The sequence below is a fragment of the Scyliorhinus canicula genome, chromosome 11 (genome assembly GCF_902713615.1).
Source record: "Scyliorhinus canicula chromosome 11, sScyCan1.1, whole genome shotgun sequence".
In the NCBI taxonomy this organism is placed as follows: Eukaryota; Metazoa; Chordata; class Chondrichthyes; order Carcharhiniformes; family Scyliorhinidae; genus Scyliorhinus; species Scyliorhinus canicula.
In genome coordinates, this window is record NC_052156.1 from 50,537,512 (window position 1) to 50,550,541 (window position 13,030).

Here is a 13,030-nt window from a genome sequence, read left to right on the forward strand (position 1 = left end):
ATGTATTAGTGGATAATGGTAATAAATTGTGTTGCGTGTATTAGTAAAAATTTAATATTTTGCGCTTGTATCCTTAGCTATTGGGTGGAATTCTCACCAGTAGCACACTTCCGCCCACCACTTTCACAGCGGCATGGGGTGGCTTATTCCCATTGACAGCGACAGGAGCAGAGTGTCCTGCCATCAGCCGAATGGCACGCTGCCTCCCGCAACCGAGAAACATGACGCTGGGAAGCCAGAGAATCCTGCTCATTATTTTATCTAGATACAGCACATAGAATTTTACATAGCCCAGTGAGTACGTATTTAAATACTATGCAGCAATTTTGGATCTGTGTCTCAATATAGTTATCATCAATTAAGGAATCCAAGGTAATAAAGTGTGAGTTTCATAATTTGTATTGATTATATTTGTAATTTTGGACACATGGGAGGTACTCAACTGCACTTTTTCAGAACTATCTGCAGAGGGCACTGCTGCTGTGCCTGCAAATAGTAAAATATGGTTTAGATAAATATGGTCAACTAATACCTGCAAGTTAAGATTTGTGTACCTGTAGCACGACACAAACTCTTACTTTAAAGTAACATAATAAACCGACCAACTTTCACAAATCAAATAAATATTGGCCCTGAAATGATCACCAGGGGAATTAAAAAATAAATAAATTTAGAGTATTCAATTCTTTTTTCCAAGTAAGGGGCAATTTATTGTGGCCAATCAACGTACCGTGCACAGCTTTGAGTTGTGGGGGTGAGACCCACGCAGATACAGGGAGAATGTACAAAGTCCACATGGACAGTGACCTGGGGCCGGGATCGAATCGGGTCCTCGGTGACGTGAGACAGCAATGCTAACCACTGCACCAACGTGCCGCTCCAACATGCAGTCATTTTAATCGAAGAAGTTATTTTAATTTAATCTTGTACTGTGCAATTGGAATTTACAGATAATTTCGCGCATTCTGATTATGTTAAAAGTATTACCCAGTGAATGTACTAGTCTGACTAAATCATGCAAATTTATCATTTATATATTGTTAAAGCTTCCTGTTATTACTGACAAATTTCTTCAAACTAGGAATCCAAGGTATGGCAGGCAAAAAAATAATACTGCAATATAAAGTTCACAAATGATACTGCCTAAACTGGTGGGTTGAGAGAAAATGTTTCAAAATAAATTTATGATATAAAATTGTGAGGTGATGTAATTTATATTTTGATAAGCCAGAACAAATTTCAAAAAATCAATGACAGCTATTGGGATATATTCAGCATCTGGCACTGAAGGGTTTTACTTAAATATTTATTACAACAGTTATGTTTTAATAATATAAATACTATTATTAATACTTTTTATGTAGTGGTTTGACAATGCAACATTATTGTAATTATTCATAAATACATCACCGACTAGTGTAGTGGTTATTTTGCTGGGGTCTTGAACCAATAAACTAGAGTGGCTAACGGCAAATCCTCACAGGGCAATTTGAAAATTACACTTCAATTTATCAAATCTGTGAGAGGTAAATATCAGTGCAAGTCACCACGAGGCTCTTGAATGGTCACAAAAATGCAAGTGTTTCAATAATATCCTTCAGAATAGAATGCCAGGTGATGAAACAAGCCACTTAGTTTTATGAACCAACTACAAGTTGTAGGTATCCCAATGCCACCTTCCCCCCAACAAAGCTAATACTGCCCCCTCTCCCCCCGCAGAGGAATATGTGGGGCGAAATTCTCTGCAGACCGTCGTAACGCCGATTTCCGGCGAGAAAAATCGGTGTAGATGACTCCGGCGTCGGGGCCTTCTTTTAGGCCGCTATTCTCCGTTCCCGGAGGGACCAGCAGCTGACTGACGCGATACGCGTCAGTTTCACCAGCTGCGGAAGTGGTGAGACCCGGTGTTTTGGGGGGGGGGGAGGAGAGAGACAGCCCGGCATTTGGGGGGGGGGGGAGGAGGAGGAGAGAGACAGCCCGGCGTTTGGGGGGGGGGGGAGGAGGAGGAGAGAGACAGCCCGGCATTTTGGGGGGGGGGAGGGGAGGAGGAGAGAGACAGCCCGGCATTTTGGGGGGGGGGGGGAGGAGGAGAGACAGACCCGGCATTTGGGGGGGGGGGGGAGGAGGAGGAGAGAGACAGACCGGCATTTGGGGGGGGGGGGGGAGGAGGAGAGAGACAGATCCGGCGTTGGGGGGTTTGCGGCGTTGAGTTGAGAGGAGAGGGGGGGGGGGTTTGCGGCGTTGAGTTGAGGGGGGGGGGGTTTGCGACGTTGAGTTGAGGGGGGGGGTTTGCGGTGTTGAGTTGAGGGGGGGGTTTTGCGGCGTTGAGTTGAGGGGGGGTTGCGGTGTTGAGTTGAGAGAGGGGGGCGGCATTGGAGGGGGGCGGCGTTGGAGGGGGGTAGGGGTGGTGAAGGGGGTAGGGGTGGTGAGGGGGGGGTTGGGGTAGGGGCAGCGGCGTGCAGAGGAGGGGGGCGACGGATGCCCGGGGCCAACGCACCGTCGCCCCCCCTCTGCACGCCGCTGCCCCTACCCCAACCCCCTCCCCTCACCACCCCTACCCCCTTCACCACCCCTACCCCACTCCAACGCCGTACCCCCCCACTAACGCCGCACCCCCCCCACTAACGCCGCACCCCACCCCCCACTAACGCCGCACCCCCCCCACTTACGCCGCACCCCCCCCCACTAACGCCGCATCCCCCCCCACTAACGGAGGAAGGAAGGGGGGGAGGAGGAAGGAAGGGGCGGGGAGGAAGGAGGGGGGGGAGGAAGGAAGGGGGGAGGAGGAAGGAAGGGGGGGAGGAGGAAGGAATGGGGGGAGGAGGAAGGAAGGGGGGAGGAGGAAGGAAGGGGGGAGGAGGAGAGAGGGGGGGATGTGTGGGTACCGGCCTTCAGAGGGAGGGGGACGGGGTGTGGGTACTGGCGTTGAGAGGGGGGAACCCGGCATTGAGAGGGGGGGGACCCGGCGTTGAGAGGGGGGGGACCCGGCGTTGAGAGGGGGGGGTTGCGGCGATGAGGGGGGGTTGCGGCGTTGAGGGTGGGGGGTTGCGGCGTTGCGAGAGATGGGGGGGGCGGCATTGGAGGGGGGTAGGGGTGGTGGGGAGGGGGGTAGGGGTGGTGGGGAGGGGGGTAGGGGCGTTGGAGGGAGGTAGGGGTGGTGAGGGGGGGTGGTTGGGGTAAGGGGCAGCGGCGTACAGAGGGGGGGGCGACGGTGCGTTGGCCCCGGGCATCCGTCGCCCCCCCTCTCTGCACGCCGCTGCCCCCACCCCCCCCGATGCCGCAACCCACCACCCCCCCGATGCCGCAACCCACCCCGATGCCCCCCCCGATGCCGCAACCCCCCCCCGATGCCGCAACCCCCCCCGATGCCGCAACCCCCCCGATGCCGCAACCCCCCCGATGCCGCAACCCCCCCGATGCCGCAACCCCCCCGATGCCGCAACCCCCCCCGATGCCGCAACCCCCCCCGATGCCGCAACCCCCCCGATGCCGCAACCTCCCCCGATGCCGCAACGCCCCCCCCGATGCCGCAACCCCCCCCGATGCCGCAACCCCCCCCGATGCCGCAACCCCCCCCGATTGCCGCAACCCCCCCCCCGATGCCGCAACCCCCCCCGATGCCGCAACCCCCCCCGATGCCAGCAACCCACCCCCCCCCCGGTGCCGCAACCCCCCCCGATGCCGCAACCCCCCCGATGCCACAACCCCCCTCCCGATGCCGCAACCCCCCCCGACTTGCCGCAACCCCCCGATGCCGCAACCCCCCCGATGCCGCAAACCCCCCCCGATGCCGCAACCCCCCCCCGATGCCGCAACCCCCCCGATTGCCGCAACACCCCCCCGATGCCGCAACCCCCCGATGCCGCAACCCACCCCCCCCGATGCCGCAACCCCCCCCGATGCCGCAACCCCCCCCGATGCCGCAACCCCCCCCGATGCCGCAACCCCCCCGATGCCGCAACCCCCCTGATGCCGCAACCCACCCCCCCCCGATGCTGCAACCCACCCCCCCCTCGACACTGAACGGCGTCAACCATCATCAATGGTTGACGCCGTTTTAAAGCAACTGATTTTCGCCGACGTGACCCGTGGCCACGTCGGCGGGACTTCGGCCCATCCGGGCCGGAGATTTGTGGAAACTAAAAAAAAAATGAAATCCCGCCGGCGCCAGCTGTTTTCAGAGGCTGCAGGCGGGATTTGCACAGCGCCGGTTTTTGGCCGGTCAGAGATTTAAAAACACTGCGGGAGCGGGATTAACGCTGCTGCCGGCCGATTCTCTGACCCTGCGTGGGGTCGGAGAATTTCGCCCAGGGTCTCCCCCCCCTCCCCCCCACAGCATGCACGTATAAGGATGACCCACTGACTTCCCCCCCAGCACCTCCCTCAGACACCCACCAAAGCAGCTGAGTGGTTTCTGCTATGAAAAAAGGTAGCAAAACCACATTGTTCCTTTGATGTGGTTTGGAGCTGTCAATCATAGCAAGAGTGTTTATAAACATTGTGATTAGCATCAAAGCAGCATTATGGAGATACATTCAAGCATGACTGGAAAGATGTATAAACAATCCTCCAAGCACCTGTGTCTCGATCAATAAAACTGTCAATCACTGGCTAGTGAAATGTATTGCTGTGTGAAATTGAATGGGAGATTTGCATTTCTAAAGCTGTCAGGGTATTTGAGGCACTTTCAAGTGTTCTAGGCTTGCCTTTAGCACTTGTAACAGCTGCTGCTTTCCAGACTTGTGTCTGAGGCAGTAGATGTTAGGAAAGGGTAAATGAAAATGCAGTGAATTTTTACAGGACTGCATTTCAGCTTTCTGGCAGGGGGAGACTGATTGGGGTGGTGGGGGTGGGGGGGGGGGTTCTGATGGAGGGGTCTGATTGGGTTCTCTGATACGGGTGACTGATGGGGGACTGTTGGGGGTGACTGATGGGACTGCTGGCGGGGGAGCAGAGCATAGCACCAGGTTTGGTGCCCGGTGCCAATCCTGTTTTTCAGGCAGACCATCATTCTCCGACCGATCAGGAATCACAATACCGGCATCAGGGATTGGAGTATCCATCCCCAAATTTTTTATGTAGAACATGAAGAACATTCTTTCATCTGCTGTAGGTCATTTTACACTTCAATATGTGTTTTAGTGTGGCTAGGTGGGTGCACAGAAACACCTGAACAAATACACTTAATAACCAAGAAGGAAAAAGTTAATTGTACTGCTGAAAAGTTACATAGTTACAATAAAAAGAAACAGAATGTTTCAATTATCATTATATTTTATTAAAAGGAAGTCTAAGTAACTTTGTGGCAATATTCTTACAAGAATATTGACTCGATTTATATGTTATCAGACACGTGTTCCTGATATTCCAAAAATTAATTTAAATCCATAAAAGACTAACAATAAAACATATCTTCCAGTTTAATATATATATCAAGTCAACATACAAGTTCAACAATGCAGCAGTATTCTTTCAAAAGTATTTTGCTTGGGACTTCCGGTGGCGGCGATGCGGAGCTAAGCCGCACGTTCGGCAGCTCCCGCTTTTTTTGGACTTTCGGGCTCTTTTAAACTTTTCCCCGGGGGGAAACACAGCCAGTGTGCCCAGCGACTGGTGGATGGACTGGGCTCGCAGTGGAGCGGTCCAAAAGTCGGCTCTACAGCAGAGGAAGGCGAGAGGCAGAAAAGGCAAGATGGCGGCGGGCGGGGAAGCAGCAGCAGCGTGGCAGGAGTGGGCGCGGGAGCAGCAGGAGCTGCTTCAGCGCTCCTTCAAGGAGCTTAAAGCTGAGATAATGGAGCCGTTTTAAGGCCTCGCTGGGCAAGCTGGTGGCGACTCAGCCGCTGTGGGGAGCGGGCTTGGGGGTTTCCCTGGGCGCGTGGCGGGTTGAGGAAGAGCTATGGCTGATCAGCGTAGGGGGAGGGGGATGGTCCCCCGGGTTCGGCTGGTCACATGGAATGTGAGGGGGCTGAATGGTCCGGTGAAACGATCCCGGGTCTTGGCTCACTTGAGGGGGTTGGGAGCGAATGTGGCTATGCTCCAGGAGACGCACCTCAGGGTTACGGATCAGGTGAGGCTAAGAAAAAGTTGGGTGGGACAGGTGTTTCACTCGGGGCTTGATGCGAAGAACCGTGGGGTGGCAATTTTGGTCAGTAAGAGCCTGTCGTTCGTTGCATCCAAAGTGGTGGCAGATAGTGCATGTAGATATGTGATGGTGAGTGGGAGACTTCAGGGGGAGCGGGTGGTCTTGGTTAATGTTATGCTCCCAACTGGGACGATGCGGGCTTCATGCGGCGGAATGCTGGGCCTAATCCCGGACCTGGAGACAGGGGGATTGATCCTGGGTGGGGACTTTAACACGGTGCTGGATCCGGCTCTGGGTCGCTCGAAGTCTAGGCCGGCATCGGCCTCGGTGCTGAGGGAGTTCATGGATCAGATGGGGGGGGGGGGGGGGGGTGGACCCTGGGAGGTTTTTGGAGCCGGGGGGTAGGGAGTTCTCCTTTTTCTCCCATGGTCATAAGGCGTACTCCCGGATTGATTTTTTTGTGCTTAGCAGGGCGCTAATCCCGAGAGTAGTGGGGGCGGAGTATTCGGCGATAGCCATTTCTGATCATGCCCCACATTTAGTGGATCTGGAGCTGGGGGAGGGGAAGGATCAGCGCCCGCTGTGGAGGCTGGATGTGGGGCTTTTGGCAGAGGAGGAAGTGTGCGGGCGGATCCGTAGGGGCATAGAGGGGTATCTCGAAACCAATGATAACGGGGAGGTGCAAGTTGGGGTGGTTTGGGAAGCGCTAAAGGCAGTAGTCAGAGGGGAGCTGATATCTAATCGGGCGCACAGGGAGAGTGGGGAGAGGGCCGAGAGGGAGAGGCTGGTGGAGGAAATGGTATGGGTGGATAGGAGGTATGCAGACACCCCGGAGGAGGGGCTTTTGAGGAAGCGGCGCAATCTCCAAGCGGAATTTGACATTTTAACCACCCGGAAGGCGGAGGCGCACTGGAGGAGGGCGCAGGGGGTGGTATTTGAGTACGGGGAGAAGGCAAGTCGGATGTTGGCTCACCAGCTCCGGAAGCGGGAGGCAGCTAGAGAAATTGGGGGAGCAACGGATGCAGGAGTGAACTTGGTGCGGGGTGGAAAGGACATCAATAGGGTGTTCAGATCCTTTTAGGAGGGGCTGTACCGGGTGGTGCCGCCCAGGGAAGCAGGTGGGATGGACCGCTTTTTGGATAGGCTGGAGTTCCCAAGAGTAGGGGACGAGCGGGTGGAGGGTTTGGGGGCCCCAATCGAGTTGGAGGAGCTGGTGGAGGCGTTGGGAAGTATGCAGACAGGGAAAGCGCCGGGGCCTGAGGGGTTCCCGGTGGAATTTTACAAGAAATTTTCAGATTTCTGGGGAAGCACGGTAGCATGGTGGTTAGCATCAATGCTTCACAGCTCCAGGGTCCCAGGTTCGATTCCCGGCTGGGTCACTGTCTGTGCGGAGTCTGCACGTCCTCCCCGTGTGTGCGTGGGTTTCCTCCGGGTGCTCCGGTTTCCTCCCACAGTCCAAAGATGTGCGGGTTAGGTGGATTGGCCATGCTAAATTGCCCGTAGTGTCCTAAAAAGTAAGGTTAAGGGGTGGGGGTTGTTGGGTTACGGGTATAGGGTGGATACGTGGGTTTGAGTAGGGTGATCATGGCTCAGCACAACATCGAGGGCCGAAGGGCCTGTTCTGTGCTGTACTGTTCTATGTTCTATGTTCTATTTGCTGGGCCCTCTGCTTGTGAGGACCCTGAATGAGGCTAGGGAGGGGAGGGGAGGGGGGGGGGGGGGGGGCTCTGCCCCCAACGATGCCCAGGGCAATTATCTCTTTGCTCCTGAAGCGGGACAAGGACCCCCTTCAGTGTGGGTCTTACAGGCCGATCTCGCTCCTTAATGTAGATGTCAAGTTGTTGGCAAAGGTGCTGGCCAGAAGGGTGGAGGATGTGGTCCCGACGGTGATTCATGAGGATCAAATGGGGTTTGTAAAGGGGAGACAACTGAATGCCAACGTCCAGAGGCTCCTTAATGTCATGATGATGGCGCCGGCAGCTGGGGAGTCAGAAATAGTGGCGTCCATGGATGCGGAGTAAGCTTTTGATAGGGTGGAGTGGAGTTACCTGTGGGAGGTGTTGCGGAGGTTTGGTGAGGGGTTCATCAACTGGGTGAGGTTGCTGTGCAGCTCCCCGGTGGCAAGTGTGGTGACGAATGGGAGGAGGTCGGCGGACTTTCGGCTTTCCAGGGGGACGAGGCAGGGGTGTCCCTTGTCTCCCCTGCTCTTCGTGTTAGCGATTGAGACCCTGGCCATGGCGCTGAGGGACTCGAAGAGTTGGAGGGGATTGTGCGGGGGGGGGGGGGGGGGGGGGGGGGGGGGGGGAGCGGCTGTACCGGTTGTCGCTGTACGCGGATGATCTGCTGTTGTATGTCGCGGATCTGGCTGAGGGGATGCCAGAGGTGCTGAAGATACTTGAGGAGTTTGGGGACTTTTCGGGCTATAAGCTCAATGTGGGGAAAAGTGAACTGTTTGTCCTGCACCCAGGGGATCAGGAGAGGGAGATAGGTGAACTCCCGTTGAAGAGGGCTGAGAGTAGCTTTAGGTATCTTGGGGTCCAGGTGGCTAGGACCTGGGGGGCCATGCATAGGCTTAACTTTTCGAGGCTGGTGGGGCAGATGGAGGAGGAGTTTAGGAGGTGGGACGCGCTACCCGCTTTCGTTGGCGGGCAGGGTCCAGTCGATTAAGATGACGGTGCTCCCGAGGTTTTTGTTTCTTTTCCAGTGCCTCCCCATATTGATCCCAAAGGCTTTTTTCAGAAGGGTGAATAAGTCGATTCTGGGGTTTGTGTGGGCGCGGAAGGCCCTGAGAGTAAGGAGGGTGTTTTTGGAGCGAAGAAGAGAGGTAGGGGGCCTGGCGCTGCCCAACCTGTGTGGATATTATTGGGCGGCGAACGTGGCGATGATTCGCAGGTGGGTGACGGAAGGGGAGGGTGACACATGGAAGAGATTGGAGATGGCGTCCTGTGCGGGTACGAGTCTGGAGGCTTTGGTGACGGCCCCACTTCCACTCCCCCCCGGCAAAATCTGGGGACAGTGGAGGCGGCATAGGGGGGAAGTGAAGGCATCAGTTTGGCCCCGGTACGGGGCAATCACCGTTTGCGCCGGGGAGAACGGGTTGGGGGATTTGGGAGTTGGCACAGGGCAAGCATCAGACAGTTTAGGGACCTCTTCCTGGATGGGAAGTTCGCGACTCTGGAGGAGCTGGTGGGGAAGTGGAACCTCCCCCCTGGGAACACTTTTAGGTATATGCAGGTCAGGGCATTTGTTAAGAGGCAGGTGGCAAAGTTTCCGCGGCTGCCGCCAAGGGGGGTGCAAGATAGGGTGCTTTCGGGGACGTGGGTCGGTGAAGGAAAGATCTCAGCTATTTACCAGCTGATGCAGGAGGAGGAGGAGGCCTCAGTAGAAGAGCTCAAAGCGAAGTGGGAGGAAGAGCTAGATTGAGGATGGAACGTGGTCGGACGCCCTGGAGAGGGTGAATTCCTCCTCCTCTTGTGCATGGCTCAGCCTAATTCAGCTGAAGGTGCTGCATAGGGCTTACATGACAGGGGCAAGGATGAGCTGGTTCTTCGGAGGGGAAGACAGGTGCGGGAGGTGTTTGGGAGGCCCGGCGAACTACACCCATATGTTCTGGGTTTGGGGTTGGTTAGGAGGTTTGTTTTTGCGGAGGTGGGTTTGCTATGTTGTTATTTTCTTCTTTCTTGTATTGCTGTTGGTTTTTTGTTATTATTTATTTTGGGGGGGGTGAGTTCTTTTCTTGTGTTGGTGTGGGAACACGCCTTGTTTGTTTTAAATTGTGGGGAGAAAATTTTGTTATTGAAAAACTTGAATAAAATTATGTTAAAAAAAAAGTATTTTGCTAGATTTACAGTTCTCTTTTTTGATTTCACTAGTAAATTATTAATGCTTATTTTCTCTGCATATTACAGTTTTATACATGACATCTTGTTTATAGTGGATAAGCAGCATTTATCTCCCAAATTACAGCCCTGTAATTGATACCTTATGTCAGAACATGCAGATCAATTTTCTATAATTTAGGAAATTCCACTTCAATCACAATCAACAACAACACTTTAAATATGTAGCCAAATCACTCACAAAAATGATGCAAGTAGTAGATGGAAAATAAAGACACCTCGGTAAAATTCTCCTCCTCGCGATGCCCACACATGCGAACAACAATCTACAGAGAATTGGGTATCCACGAAAATCGAGGTCCGCGCCCTGCGTTGCTTTGGGTGCCATGTTGCGGTTCCTCGCTGATGCCGATAATGACGTTTGCAGCCCACGCCACCGGTGGTATGTAAAACCGGCATTTGCATGCATTTAAGTGTGATTAGTGAGTTGGACACAATATGCTCTGCCCTTCCGCGATGCTCCGCTCAGGTGAAAGTGTCACAGGTGTGAACTACTACAAGCATTTAGAAATGTGGATGGGGTGCCATGGCTGCGGAGGGGGTGGAGACTAAAAAAACACTGAAAAACTATTAAAAACTATCAGGTTTGCTGGGGGATGGCTGCCTGGGCTAGGGGCAGTAGCAGGTAGTGACTTGATTCTATGTCCGTGGACTTGGGGGTTTCCCCTCGGGATCAGGGTGGACTGGCTCAGACAGCCATTGCTGCAGTCTGTCTTTTAAACGCTCCCCTTTGGTGCTACTTACAGGCTCCTGGCTGCTCACACTGCTGAGTGCTGCCTGTGTCCTTTAAATGCCTCGAAGGCCTCTGGTCATCTGGGAGCCCACACAAGCTGCCCCTCTGGACACCCTCATACCCCAGTTGTATCATCAAGGGCCAAGCTCCAATTAGGAGCCACAAGGTGTTGGCCCTTCTCAGAAGCGCTGCTGCACTGCAGAGGGAACAGGAGATCAGCAGAGCTCATCCCATCCAAAGGTCAGTTGCACCACAGCCTATGGAACACCCCCTGGCTCTCTGCCCTTCTCAGGGAATAGGACACTCCAGTGACCCCCCCTAGCCTCCGGATCACCAGCTGTCACCTCCTTGTTCAGACTGTTAGTGCTGACTGCCTTTGCCACCACCTCCCAGGCAGCTTTCAGAAGGCTCGAGTCTGTCCATACTGGGAAAGAGGGTGCCCCCTCCACTTAAAAACAGCTCCAGCTGCCAGGCTCTTTGGCACTAACTCTGGCCTCAGCGGTTAGAACTGCCCGCAAGGCCAGGAATTGCTCAGTAAGGGGCACTGCCAGGGTGCCAGGTTGGCACTGCCAAGGTGCCAAGCTGGCATTTTGTGCACAGTGGCAATCAGCTCAAGGCCGCACATTCCCTGCTGAGGCCCCCCCTATCTAACCCGGGTGCTATTTTATAGGGTTGTATTTCTCCACGCTGTGACGCCAGGAAACACGTGGCTAAACAGGCTCGCTATGGGACTTTGTTTCCATTTAGTTAAATCCTGCCCATAATATCCCAAATGGAGAATTTCGCTCCTCATTAATCCTAGATTGTATATCTGGATAGTACAAGATTTACGTGTTCAAACTATAATACACGTTAAATACCAGCAGTCTCATTTGTTAGCTTTTTCAATGTCATATTTTGACCTTAAATAATATCACCATATTGAGTAACTAGGTAAGTCACCTGTGGACATCTGGCAGCACTATAACAGTCTCCAGCTGTGGCAAATGGAACTGATCGGCCTTCAAGTGTCTGTGCAAAGTACAAGTCTGTTGCTATAAAGATGAAAATGGGTGAGTTGTTGAAAAAATGCATAATAATCAAGGTGAAGAGACAACATACAATAATAACATAGGTTATTGTAATTTTGAATAAAATGTTCAATATCTATACAAGCTTAAATTACATTTTTCAAGTTACCAAATGATAGTTATCTTTTCTATCTTAGATGAATGAGAGATGATTAATCTGCCAGTGATAGGAGCTGGATGCAACACAAGCAGTGGGATTATTTAAAGTGAGCAAAAGTTAGTTAAAAAAGCTGTTTTTGTGCTTTCCAGCAGTTTCAAATGATGTCACCCACAAGAACTACTTTTACCAGCACACGGTAGCACCGAACCGGACAGACCAGGAAATTCCTAGGAATAATACCCGAGTCTCTAATGACTTTTGTTGGTCTCAGTTGGTGGAACATGGCATAATTGACTTCAGAATCGTTGAGTTGCATGAATCATACACCTGATCATTTTGCAAATCCATTTGTATTTAAACGATGAGCGAGCAATAAATGGGCTCAGAAAAAGGACTCCCCCATGGCTGACTAACATGTCAACACATGCTCAGGGTGGCACAGTGGTTAGCACTGCTGCCTTCAGCTGCTGAGGGACCCGGGTTCGCTCTTGGACCTGGGTCACCTTCGTGTGGGGTTTGCTCATTCTCCCCATGTCTGCGTTGGCCTCATCCCCACAAACCCAAAGATGTGCAGGGTAGGTGGATTGGCCACACTAAATTGGCCCTTAATTGAGAAAAAAAAAGGATATTCTAAATTCATAAATTAAAAACACTGTATGTGCTCTTCCACAAAGATCTTGCAGTTTATGGAATTTCACTCTAGGTTGAATCAGTACTTTCAGGAGAGATATATTAACCATCCCTTAAAGCCTAAATGACCCTGATTCAGGCAAATGGGCTGGGGTTATGGCAGGGTGAGTGTTTCAAACTAACTTTCAATTTAAGATGGTCATTTTTATAATAATCTTTATTATTGTCACAAACTATAACACTGCAATGATGTTACTGTGAAAATCCCCTCGTCGCCACACTCCGTCGCCTGTTTGGGTACACTGAGGGAGAATTCAGAATGTCCACATTACCTAACAGCATGCCTTTCGGGACCTGTGGGAAGAAACCAGAGCAGCCGGAGGAAACCCATGCAGACGCGGAGAGAACGTGCAGGGTCCGCCACAGACAGTGACCCAAGCGCCGGGAATTGAACCTGGGCCCCTGGTGCTCTGAAGCAGCAGTGCTAACCACTGTGCTATCAAGGCACTTTTCCTC

At 53.0% G+C, this 13,030-nt stretch overlaps 1 protein-coding gene across 3 annotated transcripts in view; it reads right to left on the bottom strand.

Moving 5' to 3' along the window:
- Positions 1-13,030, bottom strand: part of adamts9 (ADAM metallopeptidase with thrombospondin type 1 motif, 9) — a 404,749-nt gene that overhangs the window by 39,238 nt on the left and 352,481 nt on the right. For all 3 annotated transcript variants that reach the window (XM_038810570.1, XM_038810569.1, XM_038810571.1), the window contains one exon: positions 11,657-11,748. In XM_038810570.1, coding sequence (XP_038666498.1) covers positions 11,657-11,748 — 92 coding nt within the window. The remainder of the gene's footprint in view (positions 1-11,656; positions 11,749-13,030) is intronic.